Raw genomic sequence first — 18,056 nt, 5'->3', positions numbered from 1 at the left:
GATCTTTCTGGACCAGGAATCAAACCCATGTTCCCTGTATGGGCAAGTAGATTCTGAACCTTTGGACCACCAGGTAAGTCCTGGATATAAGTTCAGTCCTGGATATAAGTTTTGTGTTGCATAAATTAAAAGTTCCTGGGTGAATCTTTTTGGGGCTATGATAAAAACTGAACACTAGAGAATCAGAAATTGTGGGATTTTCCTGCCTACCTCCTTCTGCAACCTCTCAATAGCATTTGGCTGGAAAAAACCTTACCTTCCTCAAGAAAATGAGAGTGAGTATCCTAACACTTTATAATTCTCTCACCTTTCACTGTTCTCCTGTTTCCCATACGGTTACTAAAGGCAAATTATGACTCCCCATCTGCGTTAGTACATGTTAAAGATGATGTCAGAGGGAAAGCCAGCCCTAGAGATGAGGCATTTATTCCAAAGTTACCAAATACAGATTCAGCACATAAAATATAAAACTACCCCACACCTGCCCCATTAAATTGTGACTGAGTTTTCCAAGTTCTCCCCAGGTTTCGTGTTTGGAATCCAGGCTCAGAGGCACTGTCTTTGACCTGGCCCCCTCTCTCTCTTTCCTCCTCTTGCTCCAAACTGGATTGAAGTTTTTCCTCTCCGTCTTTGAACCAGCATGCAATGGGCTTGATGGATGAGTTCCAAATCTTAGCCGAAGGTTTTCAAAGTTCAAGAATGTATTTCTGACTTTGGGTTATTAAACACCAACAATACTATTTTTTTGGAATCTAAGCCCAGAGGCAAGTGGAAAAAAGCAAGATTAACAGGAAATCACGAGGTAAAACATTTATAAGAGAACCCTACCTTGTGTGAAGCCATTCCTTTCAAAACTAGTAGAATTTCTATTAAGAACAATTACTTTCTTCCTCTTTCTGTCTCTGTCTGTCTCTCTCTCTCCCAGATGATCTTTACACAAATTTCAATCTTAAGAAGATAAATCAGTAGATGTTGAGACGATACAGATTTATTTTTCTATAGAGTCATATGCTGCCATATTTGTTAGTCATACAAACAAAATTTTTTTGGAATGTAATTATTCATAGAAATCCTCAGATTAATTAGAATAATATACTCACTAACCTATTTTGTTTTAGTCTTAGACTCAGAGGAAAATATTCCATTCTTCATAAGGAATATCTTGCCAAAGATCAAGGATTGTTGAATGACCAGGGGTTGTGTAGTGACAGTAACGGATATGTCAGTCAACACTTCATTCTAATGTTACATAACCCTGACAACTTTTCCTGAAACTTGAGTTTGTTACTGCAGTCCTGTTGTAATTTTTCTTTTTTTATGGTTCACTCTAAGGCAGCACTGTCCAGCAGACCAGTCTGTGATATTGGAAATGTCCCATCTGCATGCACCGTCCAAGATGGTGGCCTCCGGCCTTCTATGGTCATTGAGTGCTGCCGCTGACCAGTGAGGAACGTGAAGCATAGGGGTTTACATGACCTACTAGGGACCACACTAGTTGTTCGTGACTGAATCTGAATGACTCTTCTAGCTCTTTCGAGGGTCACCTGTTGTGTTTACATTTCGTCTGGGCAGGAAAAGTGAGGAGCGATTTCAGAAAGGGAGGCCTAATTTTTCCATCTACTGACTCAGTATGTATGTGGGAACAGCGTCATCCTATCTGGCCTTGCCTGTAACAGATGATATAGCAATTCAGTTGCACTAAATCAAAAGGTATTCACCTCATACCCATCAGAGTGGCCATCATCAAAAAGTCTAGAAATAATAAATGTTGGAGAGGGTGTGCCAAAAAGGGAACCCTCCTGCACTGTTGCTGGGAATATAAACTAGGGGCAGCCACTAAAGAGTATGGAGGTTCCTTAAAAAGGTAAAGATATGATCCACTCCTGAGAACATAGCTGGAAAACTGAAACGTTCGTTTGAAAGGGTATATGCACCCCCGTGTTCAGAGCAGCAGTTTTTTACCATAACGAAGACATGGAAACAAGCCAAGTGCCCGTCAACAGATGACTGCGTTAAGAAAATGCTATATATATATATATTTATATATATATGTCTCCCATATGTGTGTGTATATATAACTCCCAGATATATATATATCTCCCATATGTGTGTGTGTATATATAACTCCCAGATGTATATATCTCCCATACGTGTGTGTGTATATCCTATACATTATTCAGTGATAAAAAAGAATGAAGTGCTGCCATTGGCAGCAACATGGATGGACTCAGAGATATTACACAGAGAGAAAAGGGCAGGCAGAGAAAGACAAATTCTGTATGATGTCACTGATATGTGGAGTCTAAAAATTAATACAAATGAATCTATGTACAAAACAGAAAGAGATTCACAGAGAAAACAAATTTATGCTTACCAAAGAGGAAGGGGTGAGGAGGGACAAATTAGGAACAGGTACAAACTCCTATACATAAAATAGATAAGCAACAAGGATTTACTATATAGCACAGGGAATTATATCCAATATCTTGTAACAACCTATAATGGAATATAATCTGCAGAAAGTAAAAAAAAAAAAAAAAAACTCTGTGCTGTACACCTGTAACTAATGCAATATTGTAATCCAGCTAGACTTCTATTAAAAAAAAAATAAAGAAATTCAGTTGTGCTGAATAGTGAGACTGTTGGATTAGAACCATAAGCCAAATTGAACAGAACAAATTATTAGGTCCTGTTGCTGTCTGCCTAAGGCTGCTCAGAACACATCTTACTATTGTTCTATTTTTACTATTTATTCATTCATTTATTAAATGCCTGTGATGGTCCAGGTAGAGTAGGTGTTGAGGGGTATGAAATGGATAAAAACAGCTGAAGCATTCAGTGTCTGCAGGAAGACCAGTGGCCGACCCTTTCAATCCACACTACACTATCTGTTGGGAGAGTACAGGCCAAGAGGGTTTCATGTTGTCTTGATGAAGGTGAAAGAAGAGTATTTTACTCTTCTTTAAGAATCTATATTAAAGCTATTTAATAGAATAGATCTATTCTACTTAAGAATCTATTATTAATCTATATTTAAGCTGGCTTAAAACTCAACATTCAAAAAACAAAGACTGTGGCATCCAGCCCCATCACTTCATGGCAAACAGATGAGGAAACAATAGAAATGGTGACCGACTTTATTTTCTTGGGCTCCAAAATCACTGCAAATGGTGACTGCAGCCATGAAATTAAAAGATGCTTGCTCCTTGGAAGAAAAGCTATGACAAATCTAGACAGTGTATTAAAAAGCAGAGACATAGCTTTGGTGACAAAGGTCCGTATAGTCACAGCTATGGTATTTCCAGTAATCATGTATGGATGTGAGAGTTGGACCATAAAGAAAGCTGAGCACTGAAGAATTGATGTTTTTGAACTGTGGTGTTGGAGAAGACTCTTGAGAGTCCCTTGGACTGCAAGGAGATCCAACTAATCAATCCTAAAGGAAATCAGTCCTGAATATTCATTGGAAGGACTGATGCTGAAGCTGAACTCCAATACTTTGGCCACCTGATGTGAAGAGCTGACTCATTGGAAAAGACCCTGATGCTGGGAAAGATTGAAGGCAGGAGGAGAAGGGGATGACAGAGGATGAGATGGTTGGATGGCATCACCGACTCAATGGCCATGAGTTTGAGCAAATTTAGGGAGATAGTGTGGAGAAGGCAATGGCAACCCACTCCAGTACTCTTGCCTGGAAAATCCCATGGATGGAGGAACCTGGTAGGCTGCAGTCCATGGGGTCGCTAAGAGTCGGACACGACTGAGCGACTTCACTTTCAGTTTTCACTTTCATGCATTGGAGAAGGAAATGGCAGCCCACTCCAGTGTTCTTGCCTGGAGAATCCCAGGGACGGGGGAGCCTGGTGGGCTGCCGTCTACGGGGTCCCACAGAGTCGGACACGACTGAAGTGACTTAGCAGCAGCAGGGAGATAGTGAAGGACAGCCTGGAGAGCTGCAGTCCATGGGGTCACAAAGAGTTGGTGGACATGACTGAGCAACTGAACACCACCACCACCATCTGTTGGGAGAGTACAAGCACAGAGGGTTTCCTGTTATCTTTTGGGTGTTTTTGGTGTTTTAGGATAATCATGGGCTCTGGAGGCCACTCTGGGTTCAAATACAGTGCTTCACTTACTAGCTCTGTGACCTTGGGCAAATTACTGAGACTCTTTTAGGCTTATCTTTAAGGCGGAGATAATAGATTGCTGTTGTTACTGGTAAGACTACATGAAATAATGCACATAAAGCTCTCAGCCTACTGCTTCATTTGTAAAAAACATTTTTTAAGTTTTAGCTATCACCGTTATTGACTTTCCTGGTGGCTCAGTGGTAAAAAATCTGCCTGCAATGTGGGTGACTCAGACTCAATCCCTGCATTGGGGAAGACCCCTGGAGAAGGGAATGGCTACCCACTTCAGCATTTTTGCCTGGGAAATCTCATGGACAAAAGAGCCTGACGGACTACAGTCCATGGGGTCGCAGAGTCAGACACTACTACCATTGTCATTATTATTACTATCATTGTTATTAGAAGTAAACAAGAGCCTCCTAAGGCATAATTATTTTTACTTTGTAGACGAGGAAACAGGCTCAATGAGATGAAGCAGCCAAAGTCACAGGGATAAAAAGGAACAGGGTCCAAATTCGAGGCAGGAGAGCTGGCTGCTCCTGGGAGGGGAGAGCTCATCTCCGGGCCCCACTCAGAGAGGGCTGCCTTTGAGCGGAAGTGTGGGGGTCTCTGGAGGTGTTCCAGCAGAGACCTGGAGCAGCTGATTAGATGTGTCAGGGTACACCTAACCTCTCCATGCCTATAGTACAGGTTTCAGAAGTTTCCTGAGCTAGGAAATATCCTAGAGATATGCACAGTCAAGCTTAGTTTAAACTTGCAATTTTCTTGCATTAAAAAAAAATTTACTTGGTGCCCTGGGTCTAGGCTGTGATCCTAGTGTGATTAGATTGACTAGTTTTCTGTGAGTATGGTTTCAGTGTGTCTGCTCTCTGATGCCCTCTTGCAACACCTACCATCTTTCTTGGGTTTCTCTTACTTTGGGCATGGGGTATCTCTTCACGGCTGCTTCAGCAAAGCGCAGCCAATGCTCCTTACCTTGGATGAGGGGTATCTCCTCACCACCGCCCTTCCTGAGCTTCAACTTGGGATAGCTCCTCTAGGCCCTCCTGTGCTCACGCAGCCATGGCGTGGGGTAGCTCCTCCTGCCCACCACCCCTGACCTCGGACACTGGGTATCTCCTCTCGGCCACCCCCCCTGACCTCGGACGTGGGGTAGCTCCTCTCAGCCATTCCTGCGCCGTCACAGTCTGGCACTCTCGGCCGCTGCCCCTGACCTCGGACGTGGGGTAACTCCTCTTGGCCGCCGCCCTTCGGGCATGGGGTCCTTACTCAATGAAACTAAGCCATGCCCGTGGGGCAACCCAAGCTGGGCGGGTCATGGTGGAGAGATCTGACAGAATGTGGTCCACTGGAGAAGGGAATGGCAAACCACTTCAGTATTCTTGCCTTGAGAACCCCAAGAACGGTATGAAAAGGCAAAATGATAGGATACTGAAAGAGAAACTCCCCAGGTCAGTAGGTGCCCAATATGCTACTGGAGATCAGTGGAGAAATAACTCCAGAAAGAATGAAGGGATGGAGCCAAAGCAAAAACAATACCCAGCTGTGGATGTGACTGGTGATAGAAGCAAGGTCCAATGCTGTAAAGAGCAATATTGCATAGGAACCTGGAATGTCAGGTCCATGAATCAAGGCAAATTGGAAGTGGTCAAACAAGAGATGGCAAGAGTGAATGTTGACATTTTAGGAATCAGCGAACTGAAATGGACTGGAATGGGTGAATTTAACTCAGATGACCATTGTATCTACTACTGCGGGCAGGAATCCCTTAGAAGAAATGGAGTAGCCATCATGGTCAACAAGAGAGTCCGAAATGCACTACTTGGGTGCGATCTCAAAAATGACAGAATGATCTCTGTTCGTTTCCAAGGCAAACCATTCAATATCACAGTAATCCAAGTCTATGCCCCAACCAGTAATGCTGAAGAAGCTGAAGTTGAATGGTTCTATGAAGACCTACAAGACCTTTTAGAACTAACACCCAAAAAAGATGTCCTTTTCATTATAGGGGACTGGGATGCAAAAGTAGGAAGTCAAGAAACACCTGAAGTAACAGGCAAATTTGGCCTTGGAAGACGGAATGAAGCAGGGCAAAGGCTAATAGAGTTTTGCCAAGAAAATGCACTGGTCATAAGAAACACCCTCTTCCAACAACACAAGAGAAGATGCTACACATGGACATCACCAGATGGTCAACACTGAAATCAGATTGATTATATTCTTTGCAGCCAAAGATGGAGAAGCTCTATACAGTCAGCAAAAACAAGACTGGGAGCTGACTGTGGCTCAGACCATGAACTCCTTATTGCCAAATTCAGACTGAAATTGAAGAAAGTGGGGAAACCACTAGACCATTCAGGTATGACCTAAATCAAATCCCTTATGATTATACAGTGGAAGTGAGAAATAGATTTAACGGCCTAGATCTTATAGAGTGCCTGATGAGCAATAGAATGAGGTTCATGACATTGTACAGGAGACAGGGATCAAGACCATCCCCATGGAAAAGAAATGCAAAAAAGCAAAATGGCTGTCTGGGGAGGCCTTACAAATAGCTGTGAAAAGAAGAGAAGCGAAAAGCAAAGGAGAAAAGGAAAGATATAAACATCTGAATGCAGAGTTCCGAAGAATAGCAAGAAGAGATAAGAAAGCCTTCTTCAGTGATCAATGCAAAGAAATAGAGGAAAACAACAGAATGGGAAAGACTAGAGATCTCTTCAAGAAAATCAGAGATACCAAAGGAACATTTCATGCAAAGATGGGCTCGATAAAGGACAGAAATGGTATGGACCTAACAGAAGCAGAAGATATTAAGAAGAGATGGCAAGAATACACAGAAGAACTGTACAAAAAAGATCTTCACGACCCAGATAATCACAATGGTGTGATCACTGACCTAGAGCCAGACATCCTGGAATGTGAAGAATTTGTTCACTATGAACAAAGCTAGTGGAGGTGATAGAATTCCAGTTGAGCTATTCCAAATCCTGAAGGATGATGTTGTGAAAGTGCTGCACTCAATATGCCAGCAAATTTGGAAAACTCAGCAGTGGCCACAGGACTGGAAAGGGTCAGTTTTCATTCCAATCCCAAAGAAAGGCAATGGGAAAGATTGCTCAAACTACCGCACAATTGCACTTATCTCACATGCTAGTAAAGTAATGGTTAAAATTCTCCAAGCCAGGCTTCAGCAATATGTGAACCATGAACTTCCTGATGTTCAAGCTGATTTTAGAAAAGGCAGAGAAACCAGACATCAAATAGCCAACATCCGCTGGATGATCAAAAAAGCAAGAGAGTTCCAGAAAAAACATCTATTTCTGCTTTGTTGACTATGCCAAAGCCTTTGTGTGGGTCACAATAAACTGTGGAAAATTCTGAAAGAGATGGGAATACCAGACTACGTGATCTGCCTCTTGAGAAATTTGTATGCAGGTCAGGAAGCAACAGTTAGAACTGGACATGGAAGAACAGACTGGTTCCAAATAGGAAAAGGAGTACGTCAAGGCTGTATCTTGTCACCCTGCTTATTTAACTTCTATGCAGAGTACATCATGAGAAACGCTGGACTGGAAGAAACGCAAGCTGGAATCAAGATTGCTGGGAGAGAAATATCAATAACCTCAGATATGCAGATGACACCACCCTTATGGCAGAAAGTGAAGAGGAACTCAAAAGCCTCTTGATGAAGGTGTAAGTGGAGAGTGACAAAGTTGGCTTAAAGCTCAACATTCAGAAAACGAAAATCATGGCATCCGGTCCCATCACTTCATGGGAAGTAGATGGGGAAACAGTAGAAACAGTGTCAGACTTCATTTTTCTGGGCTCCAAAATCACTGCAGATGGTGATTGCAGCCATGAAATTAAAAGATGCTTACTCCTTGGAAGGAAAGTTATGACCAACCTAGATAGCATATTCAAAAGCAGAGACATTACTTTGCCAACAAAGGTCCATCTAGTCAAGGCTATGGTTTTTCCTGTGGTCATGTATGGATGTGAGAGTTGGACTGTGAAGAAGGCTGAGCGCCGAAGAATTGATGCTTTTGAACTGTGGTGTTGGAGAAGACTCTTGAGAGTCCCTTGGACTGCAAGGAGATCCAACCAGTCCATTCTGAAGGAGATCAGCCCTGGGATTTCTTTGGAAGGAATGATGCTAAAGCTGAAACTCCAGTACTTTGGCCACCTCATGCCAAGAGTTGACTCATTGGAAAAGACTGATGCTGGGAGGGATTGGGGGCAAGAGGAGAAGGGGACGACAGAAGATGAGATGGCTGGATGGCATCACTGACTCAATGGACATGAGTCTGAGTGAACTCTGGGAGTTGGTGATGGACAGGGAGGCCTGGCGTGCTGCGATTCATGGGGTGGCAAAGAGTTGGACACAACTGAGCGACTGATCTGATCTGATCTGATCTGGGTCTTGGATCTTTAACCTTTGCTGTGGCATGCAGGATCTTATTTGCAGCCTGAGAACTCTTAGTTGTGGGCTGTGGGATGTAGTCCTCTGACCAGGGATTGAACCTGGCCCTTGCATTTGGAGGGTGAAGTCTTAGCTACTGAACCACCAGGGAAACCCCAAGATCAGTTTAAAAGTGAAGGTGAAAGTCGCTCAGTCTGTCCGACTCTTTGCAACCCCGTGGACTACACAGCCCATGGAATTCTCCAGGCCAGAATACTGGAGTGAGTAGCCTTTCCATTCTCCATGGGAATCTTGCCAAACAAGGGATCCAGTCCAGGTCTCCTGCATTTCAGGAGGATTCTATACCAGCTGAGCCACCAGGGAAGCTTTTTTTTTTTTTTTTTTTACTTGTCAAACAAATAATGCTCTTTTGAGCACCTGTTTTCTGCTAGATCCTGGGGTAAGTGAAAGAACTATTAAGTCAACCTTCCTGTCCATCATTGTCGGTCTGTCCATGTTTCCATGCATTCATCAATCCATCCATATCACAAACATGAAACACCTACTGTGTGCCTGACACCATCCGGAAGGTGCTTTTTTCCTTCCATAAGTCTTATTTTTCCCACCAGGGAGTAGGAAGTAGTGAGTGAGGAGTGAGGTGAACCTCCGGTGAGAGCAGCTGGAAGGGGGTGGGGGTGGTTGCTCTTGGTGGGAGCTTCGCGCCCCTCAGCCAGTGGGGATGGCAGGGTGTGTGTGTGTGTGTGTGTGTGTGTGTGTGTGTGTGTGTGTTAGTCGCTCAGTTGTGTCTGACTCTTTGCGACCTCACGGACTGTAGCCTGCCAGGCTTCTCTGTCCATGGAATTCTCCAGGCAAGAATACTGGAGTGGATTGCCATTCCCTTCTCCAGAGGATGGCGGGTAACTCCCAACAAATGAAAGCTCCGCGTGTTTAGACCTATAGTGGCTGCCTGTGTGTGTATATGGGAGCAAGGGTGGCTCTTAGTGGGTATTCTAGCCCCAGCCACTAGCATTGCGGTTGGTACACGCTAAGGGACCAAAGGATTTGAGTTGTGAGTATGGTTTTACTTGGGTAAATTAAAAAAAAAAAAAAAAGTCTTGGAATCTGGCAATAAAAGCGTCTAAGGCGGCAGAGGCAGTCAACCCAGGCAGGTCTGAGTTAGAACCAGAGAGCTAAGTTTTCAGAAGCGCAGCGGTGTTCAAACGGACTCAGCCTGCCTCGAGGAGGCGTGGGTGCTGGGAGAAGGGCGTGCTCGCCTGAGCCCGGCTCTCGCCGCGGGAAATGGCAGCACCTGGCTCTCCAGGCGTGCCCCGGGGCATGTAGGCAAAGCTGCTCAGCGGGTCCAACCGGGAGCGCGCGTGCAGAACCCTCAGCCGTTCCCCACCGGGGCCCCGGGCCACGCGCTCGGCTCTCCCGCCGCGGGTGCATACGTTTCAGGAAGCGGCGCGTTTCGGCGGCCGCATCCTCAAGTTCCCGCCCGTGAGCGCCGGTTGAGGTCGGGGGGGGCGGTCTGCAACAGGTCCCCAGGGCACCCCTCGCCCCGGGCCTCGCCGGCGCGCCTCCAAGGCCGGCGCCTTTCCAGACCCGCCCTGTCCCGGGGTCTGTCTGGCAGGCGCGCGGGGCTGCGGGGCCGCCTCTCCGGAAGCCAGCCCGGTGGTCCCCGAAGCCGACTCATAAATCATTTATGAGCCGGGGCGGGGTGAGCCGGGTGGGGGATTGGGGGGGCGAGGAAAGAGCCGGGGGCGGGTGGGCGGAGGCGGCGGCGGCTAGACCTGAAGGACAGCTGGACCCGGCGCGCGGTGAGTAGCCCCTTCGGAGCCCGGAAGGTGTCTGCGGCCCCGACCGAGGGTGCTAAGCGCCCCCCTCCCAGAAAGCCGGGGGTGGGGAAATGGAGGGGGGGGCGAGGGGCACGCTCCGCGACCCCTCTCCCAGCCCCGGCGCTCTCTCCCCGGCCCGCGGCAGGTGATGCCAGCCCAGAGAGCGGCAGGGGAACCCGAGGGGCTGCAGGGCGAGGTGGACCCCGCGGGAGTTCCGGGCAGGGCGCAGACGCGCGCCAACTTTGCGGGCTGCGTGCTTGGTCTTTCCACGCGGCGGAGAGGAGCCGGCAACTGTTGGTGCGAGCCGGAGATGGAGGCGCGGGCGCGACTCAGACCCCAAGGCCACCGGGTCGCTCTCTGAGAGGAGGGCGGACCAGGGAGGCGGGTCTGGGGCCTGGGGACTGGTGGTCGGCGAGGGGAGTCCCCGGGGGAGGGGGAGGTTAGTGGAACGAGGGGTGTGGGGCACTGACTCTCCCCGGCTGGATAGGGAGAGGGGTCCCCTTCCTCTGATTTGCTGAAAGGAGTACGGAGTGCGACCGACCAGCACACGTGGGGACTCTGGGGGTGCCGTGGGCGGCCTTGTCGCCGTGCCCACATGCGAGCGCAGTCACCCCTGGCTTGAAGCATCCTTCAGTCCACTCTGGGCGCGCAGCGCAGGGACCTTCAGCGATTGGCAGACGGAGAACGGGGTGTTGGAGGCGCACCCCGGCCGGTAAGGCGCCGGGGAGGACAACAAAGGGAAGCGTGGACAGAGGAAGAGCTTCACGGTGCCGGGGAGTCGGGGGCCCGAGGTCAGTTTCTCCAACTTCTCTCCGAGAGCGGCGGCGTACCGCTCGGGACCCCTCTCTCACCGGCGACCCCAGTCCACGCCAACCCGCGCCAGCGGCGGCCAAGTTACTCGGCACCCGCCGGTTCCCCCGGGTGGCGAAGGATTCCTGGAGTCTCCGGGCTTCTCGCGCCCGCCGGGCCGGCCGCGCATCCTTTGTCCAGCAGCCCTGAAGAGGCTCCTGGCGCCGGGGGCGAGCGGGCAGGAGGGGGCCCCGGGACGGTGGAGGGTAGCCGGGAAAGGCGGGGGCGAGCGGAGCCGCCAGCTCGGAGTAGCTACAGGTTGTGCCCTGTAGCCCGCGGCAGCTGCTGAAACTCGCTCCTGCCCCGGGGCTCGGAGGAAGGTTTTCCCGGGTTCCGGAGACGGGCAGCTGAGCTTGGTTAAATACAGCAGGTGTGTGAGTGGGGTCCTGGAACGTCTCCTCCCCCACCCCAACAGAGACCCCTCCGCCCCCTCCCCCGAAGACTGAACTGTTGGCTGTTCCTGGGTTGCCTGAGCCGGATGACCGTTTTCGAAAGACTTGCATGTAGGCAACTTCCTATTATTCAACGTATGTGAACTTAGGACTTTGGATCTTCTCCCTCTTTTGTGAGTTTCCTCGGTCAGAGGCGGCCGCAGCGGAGCTAAGGCTGTTGCTCTTGGCAGGGGAGGTCCAGACCCTCTGTTGACTGCCAGATGTGTGTGCGGCCAGGTCCTGTACCTGTATTCCATCGCCAGCCCTCCCACGCCATTCAAAACCCCATTTTACATTAGCAATGAGAACCACACGGGGACCGTAAACAATTGCTGTCACTCAGGTCATCAGTGAGACTAGAGACTTCCTCCTCTTAAAAGCCAGGGCCCTCTGTTTCCTGGTGCAGTGCCTTTTAATTTAGTTTTCTTAATGTATACCATTTTTAAAATGAACTTCCTTATGAGTTCCTGGCTTCCCTGATAGCTCAGCTGGTAAAGAATCTGCCTGCAATGCAGGAGACCCCGGACTGATTCCTGGATCAGGAAGATCCACTGGAGAAGGGATAAGCTACCCACTCTGGTATTCTTTCTTGGGCTTCCCTTGTGGTTCCGCTGGTAAAGACTCTACCTGCAATTCGGGAGACCTGGGTTCAATCCCTGGGTTGGGAAGATCCCCTGGAGAAGGGACAGGTGACCCATTCTAGTATTCTGGGCTGGAGAATTCCATGGACTTCATACTCCATGGAGTCACAAAGAGTGGGACACAACTGAGTGACTTTCACTTTCACTTTATGAGTTCCATGCTGGACTATTCCTGCGTATCTAGTGTGGTGAAGCAAAGCGCATCAAAGGACAGGTAGAAAATAATAAAGCAAATACTGTTTTCTTGGGACCATTTCCCGTATGAAGGAAGTCAGTTTGTAGGGATCAAGAGTTCACACTGAGGTTAGTTCAAGGTCAGGATGCATTGTCACAAATGACCAAAAGCAATTCTGCATAATTATAGCAGAAAAGAGACTGGATACTGGGTGGCTTAGTGATGGGACTGAAAGGATGGCTAGCCAGGCTTGGGAGCCCAGAGGAGTGGACTTGGGGCTTGCAGCAGGATTCCTGATGGGCGTATGGCTATGGCTGCCATGAGGCTCTGACTGTGGCTGCTCGCATGTTGCCATCACTGAAGTAGAAACTGCCTCTGCCGCCCTGTGTCTTATGCACAAGCCCAGAAGTGAGCCTCTGATTGACTGAGCCTGGGCTCAGTTTGGGTACCTCAGTAGCTTCCCAGGTGGCTGGGGTGGGTTGCCATTTCCTTCTCTAGGGGATCTTCCTGACCCAAGGATTGAACCCAGGTCTCCTGCACTGCAGGCTTACTCTTTACCATCTGAGCCACCAGGGGCTCCTTCCCAGGTGGCACCAGTGGTCAATGCAGGAGACGCAAGAGATATGGGCTAGATCCTTAGGTCAGAAAGATCCCCTGGAGGAGGGCATGGCAACATGCCCTAGTATTCTTGCCTAGAAAACCCCATGGACAGAGGAGCCTGGCAGACTGCAGTCTATGGGGTCCCAAAGAGTCAGACAGGACTTAGTGACTTAGCATGCACACATCCTTACTGAGTGCCTACTATGTGCCAGGCTCCAAGGGCACCAAGATGGGGAAGTCAGGGGCCCCACAAAGCTACTGGGCTAGGTCACCTCAGTGCAATCAAAGAAAGATGTCTGGGGAGGTTTTGCTTCACGCCTGTTGTTCTGCGGTTGTTTTTGGGAGGAGGGAGGTGTCTTTGGAAAGTGGCATGGATTAGTCAGGAACGGTGTTGGTTCTCAAGCCTTCATTGTCTAAGCACCAGTCACCAAATGAGGGTACTAAAAATGCAGATTAATGGGCCACATATCCAGAAATGCAGTCTGATAATCTCATTTGAAACAAAGACCCAGTTTCACGCTGATGTGGCTCTTGGGTCTGGAGCCATCCTGGGTTTGTGCGGGCAGTTCCCTGGTGGCTCTCAGTGGCTCTTGCTACCGAGTGTGCCAAAGTACCCAGACCTTGAAAGCACAGCAGTTCGAACTGAGATGAAAACTTCTTCCTGGTCACCTTGACTTTTATCTGTAGTCTATAGTGTTTTATAAGTAATGAGGTTTCGAAATGTTCTTAGAAGTGGCTCCAGAAGTTAAGAGGGACCTCCACTCGGGAGCAGGATGCATGCGCCGCTCGGGTGCTGCCCTGACCCAGTGGACGCCCCATCTTTGCCTTCCCTGAGGGATCTCTCCAGCCCGCTCTTCGCTGAGGATGGCTGGAGTCTGTTTATTCACAGCTCTCCCATGGGCCTCCTGCCGTCTCCCCTCGCTGTTTCTCTCTGTCCCCAGCGGAGCCTTGGTGGCATTACCGGGAAGTCAGCCTTTCTTAGCAGCTGAGCCTTTAATCCTTCCAGCTGCTGTGCTCCTGCGTGTCCTCTAGCAGAAAACAAGACGTGTGTGCGGTGTGTGCACGTCCACCTGTGGAGTGTATGCACCTGCTCTGTCGCGTGTGTGTTGTGTCTGTGTGAGTTGTGTGTCAGTGTGCGTGCCTGAGTTGTACGTGTGATGTGCGTGCATGTCCGCCTGCCTGCCCACAGGAGCATGGTCCTATCTGAATAACCACACGCCCCTCCGTCGTATCTTCCTCCTGCCCCGTTCAGCCCCGCAGAGGTGCAGACGGGCTTGGCAGAGGCTGCCTTGCTGTGTCTCCTTCTTCTTCTCTTTTCTCTCTGGGAGAGATTTGGAGACGGATCAGGGCGCTGATTCGTGGTGGAAACCATGAAATGCTCAAGCGCTTCCGAGCCCCAGCACAGGCTGTTGGCAGGGATCGTCCTTTAGAAACACTGACTGGGATCCCTGTGTGTCTGTGTCCGTGGGTGAGGTGGACCCGGAAGCCTGGGGTCCGTGAGGGTGGCACTGGGCACCTCTGAGGAGCCGGACAGCCCGTGGTTTGATAAGGGGAGAGTCGAGGGTCCTTCCATTGGCAGGTCTGTGCGGACGGGACTGGAGTGGGATGGGGCTTAGAAGATGAGGCGGTACTAAGGGGGCCCCATGTGAATGAACGTCTTCACTCTGATGGCTCATTACCTCCTGCCTCTGGTCTGGGGCTTTCTTTAACTTGGTGGAATATAGACAGGGGGTCGTCTGGCCTCTTGTACAAATGTGTCCATTTCCTGGTGGTCTATTCCTTCATCTTGTGTGTGTTTCTGGAGAAAGTGAAAGAAAGTGAAGTCGCTCAGTTGTGTCCGACTCTTTGCAACCCCATGGACTGTAGCCCACCAGGCTTCTCCATCCATGGAATTCTCTAGGCCAGAATACTGGAATGGGTTGACATTTCCTTCTCAAGAGGATCTTCCTGAACCCAGAGATCAAACCTGGGTCTCCTGCATTGTGGACAGATGCTTTACCGTCTGAGCCACCAGGGAATCCCTATGTGTTTCTGGAGAACCCCATCCTTATTTTGAAAGTTAGTGAGTGTAATACACAAAATAAAGTCAGGGTGCTCCTGACCCCAGAGGAGAAAGGACAGGCAGCGCATCAGCTGCCCTGGGAAGTTAGTTCTCTTTCAAGTCCTCTCGCCCAGTGCCTTGGCACAAGCCAAGCTCTTGGTCTGGATTGTGTGGTTGCCTGCTCCGCAGCTCACACTGAGCTCTGCCTGTGCGCCCACCTTATGCTCAGCTCTGGGGAGAGAAACTCCAGGAGCACGGGGTCCACGCCACCCCCACTGGATGCTGGGTTGGGAGCTGATTTCGGTTCCTGATCTTTCTCCCCTTCCCCAGGGGAGGGTGGGGGTCTCCCGCTGCTCAGCCTCTCATCGCCTGGACCCCGAGTCGCCCAGGGGGTGCCTTGAGACGGGGACTCCCATCAGGGCGACCTGGTGAGCGTGCTAGAAAGACAGACACCAGGTCACCCGGCCTTAAAGAGTTTGGTCCTTGCCCTTGAGGCCACGCTCTTCCAGTTTGGGTTGAGGGGAGTGAAGAGATAAAGTTAGATCAGTGAGCGTATTAGTGAGATGAAAGATGGAGTGAAACACGTCTCCAGGAAGGGGGTTGTTGCTGTTTGTTGTTTAGTCGCCGGACTCTTTGTGACCCCATGGACTGTAGCCCGCCAGGCTCCTCTGTCCGTGGGATTTCCCGGCAAGAATACTGGATTGGGTTGCCATTTCTTCCTCCAGGGGATCTTCCCCACCCAGGTCTCTTTCATTGAAGGCGGATTCTTTACCATGGAGACAGATCACCAAGCACATTAGTAAAATAAAAGACAAAGTAAGACATATCTGCAGAGATGGGGAGAGCAGCCCAAAACTGGAGGAAAAATGAGCACCTTATCTATTGCTGGGGGGCTCTGCCTCTCTGAGACGGAGGGCTCTTGCAGGGAGGGTGTCTCAGAGTTGGGAGAGTCCAGGCTTAGGCCATGAAAGCCACCTACTGGGTGTGACTTCTGGCCCACTGTTAGTCAGCCGTTGCCTTTGGCAAGTCACTGAGATTCTCTGAGTCAGTTTCCTCATCTGTAAAATGGGATAATGCCTTAAGTGAGTTCCTACCTGTGGGCATGTAGAACGTTTTCAGATGTGGTTAAGTGTCAGCTTCTGAGACCGCACAGTCACTCCACTGCCTGGTGTTCCTGGGTCTGGCTCCTGGCGGGGGACCTTGTAGCTTTCCTGCCCCCGCGCTTGGAGCAGGCTCTGTGTTTCTTCCCCAGCAGCGGATTAGGCTGAGCGCTTACTCTAAAGCCTGGCAGCCTCTCCACCAGGCGAGCTGCGGGTGCAGGCAGGCTGCAGGCATTAGTGACCCCCCGTCCCTTCTCTCCCTGCCAGGGATGCTGCTTTGATGGACTGAGTCCCCCTCCCCTGCCTGCCGGAGAACTTTCTCTGCTGCCCTTCGCTGCCTGCCAGCCTGGCCAGGAAACTGAGCACACCGTAGGCTCAACCCTCACGACACTTCTGCACAGGAACACGCTCCCGCCGTTCCCAAGGCTTCCAGAACACCCTGACGTGGGCGGCCTCCAGCACCACCTCATGTTTGGGGCATCTTGCTAGCCATGGCCCTGCTCCTTGGCTTCCTCCTGCTGCTGGGACTCTGTGAGGACACCCTGTCAGAGGAGCTGTCGTCATCCGGGTACCGTCCTGATGGTTTGGAATTCCAGTTGCCTCCAACCTCCTATCAGACCGGCGACTCTTATGATCCTGGTCTCGCTGGCTTCTTCTTTCAGATTGTACGCTTCTTTGTCCAAATTGTGCAGCCCAATGCTTTCCCTGAAGGTAAGTCCTGAGGGTGGGAAAAGGTAGAATTTGTCTCCTAACACCACTCTTGGGCACACACGCATTAGTGTTGTTAATGACAGCATGATCGGAGGAGGATATATTCTATGTGGTCAAGTATGAGATTCTGAGTGATTGAATTGCACAGGAGCAGAAAGCATTTAGATGGAAGTTAAGAAAATCAAGTGAAATAGGTTGTCAGGAATGTGATGGTAAGAAAATGAAACTGAACTGTGTTGCCATGTTGTTCTTCCCATTCTTTATCCTCTGTCCCTGCCTTTTTTGTTTGTGTTGGTTAGAGAACTGAATTATCCTCAAGTTCCTACCAAAGGTAAAAGGTAGGGTAAAAATGCGAAGTCCCTGCCATCAAATGAGAAGTTAATAATGACCACCCATGCACACTGAAAGTTACAAATTTAACTCTCCACCTACCACGATACGCGGTTTTGACACTGCTTCGGGCCAGGTCTGGTGAACCAAACCTATTACCTGGGTAACGTGTTTGCTTCAGTTCTAAGAGTCTGAGTCTGAGGACTGGAGGGAGCTCTGCTGGCCTCGTGCAGCTGCTCTGGGTATGTGCCACTGTCTGGCCTTAGCACTGGGGCCAGTCTGTCCTGGGAAATCTTCGGGGTGTGTGTTTTCAGGAACAGGATTATGAAAATGTAAGTGGTCTATGGGAAGTGTCTGCTGTCAGGGTTTGGCAGCCTAAATTTTTATTGATTTAATGTTAGATCTAGCTTAGGCTTGTTCTTTTAACTATGAAGATTTGCATACTGTCATTGATTATTAAGTGTTATAAAATTTGTGGTAGTCTTGATCTTCATCCTAAGATGGTCAGCCATTGTTCATAAGAAGATTATCTGTGAGAGAGAGAGAGGAGAGAGAATGTATTTAGCGAACTTTAGCACCTGTTTCGGAGAAGGCAATGGCACCCCACTCCAGTACTCTTGCCTGGAAAATCCCATGGGTGGAGGAGCCTGGTAGGCAGCAGTCCATGGGGTCGCTCAGAGTCGGACACGACTGAGCAACTTCACTTTCACTTTTCACTTTCATGCATTGGAGAAGGAAATGGCTACCCACTCCAGTGTTCTTGCCTGGAGAATCCCAGGGGTGGGGGAGCCTGGTGGGCTGCTGTCTATGGGGT

General features: G+C 49.5%; 1 protein-coding gene across 10 annotated transcripts in view; it reads left to right on the top strand.

Annotated features, from left to right (window-relative positions):
* PROM1 (prominin 1) overlaps nt 1–18,056 on the top strand; it is a 148,463-nt gene that overhangs the window by 14,526 nt on the left and 115,881 nt on the right. For 4 of the 10 annotated variants that reach the window (XM_070372726.1, XM_070372727.1, XM_070372722.1 and 1 more), the window contains exon 3: nt 16,469–16,912. The exons of 2 other annotated variants lie outside the window; for them this stretch is intronic. In XM_070372726.1, coding sequence (XP_070228827.1) covers nt 16,693–16,912 — 220 coding nt within the window. In that variant the 5' untranslated portion in view covers nt 16,469–16,692. Of the gene's footprint in view, nt 1–9,826; nt 9,970–10,273; nt 10,347–10,845; nt 11,156–16,468; nt 16,913–18,056 lie in introns of those variants that run through there. 4 more of the 10 variants (XM_070372725.1, XM_070372724.1, XM_070372723.1 and 1 more) reach the window with 4 other exon arrangements.

The sequence above is a fragment of the Bos mutus genome, chromosome 6 (genome assembly GCF_027580195.1).
Source record: "Bos mutus isolate GX-2022 chromosome 6, NWIPB_WYAK_1.1, whole genome shotgun sequence".
Lineage (NCBI taxonomy): Eukaryota > Metazoa > Chordata > Mammalia > Artiodactyla > Bovidae > Bos > Bos mutus.
This window is presented reverse-complemented; position numbering and strand designations above follow the sequence as displayed.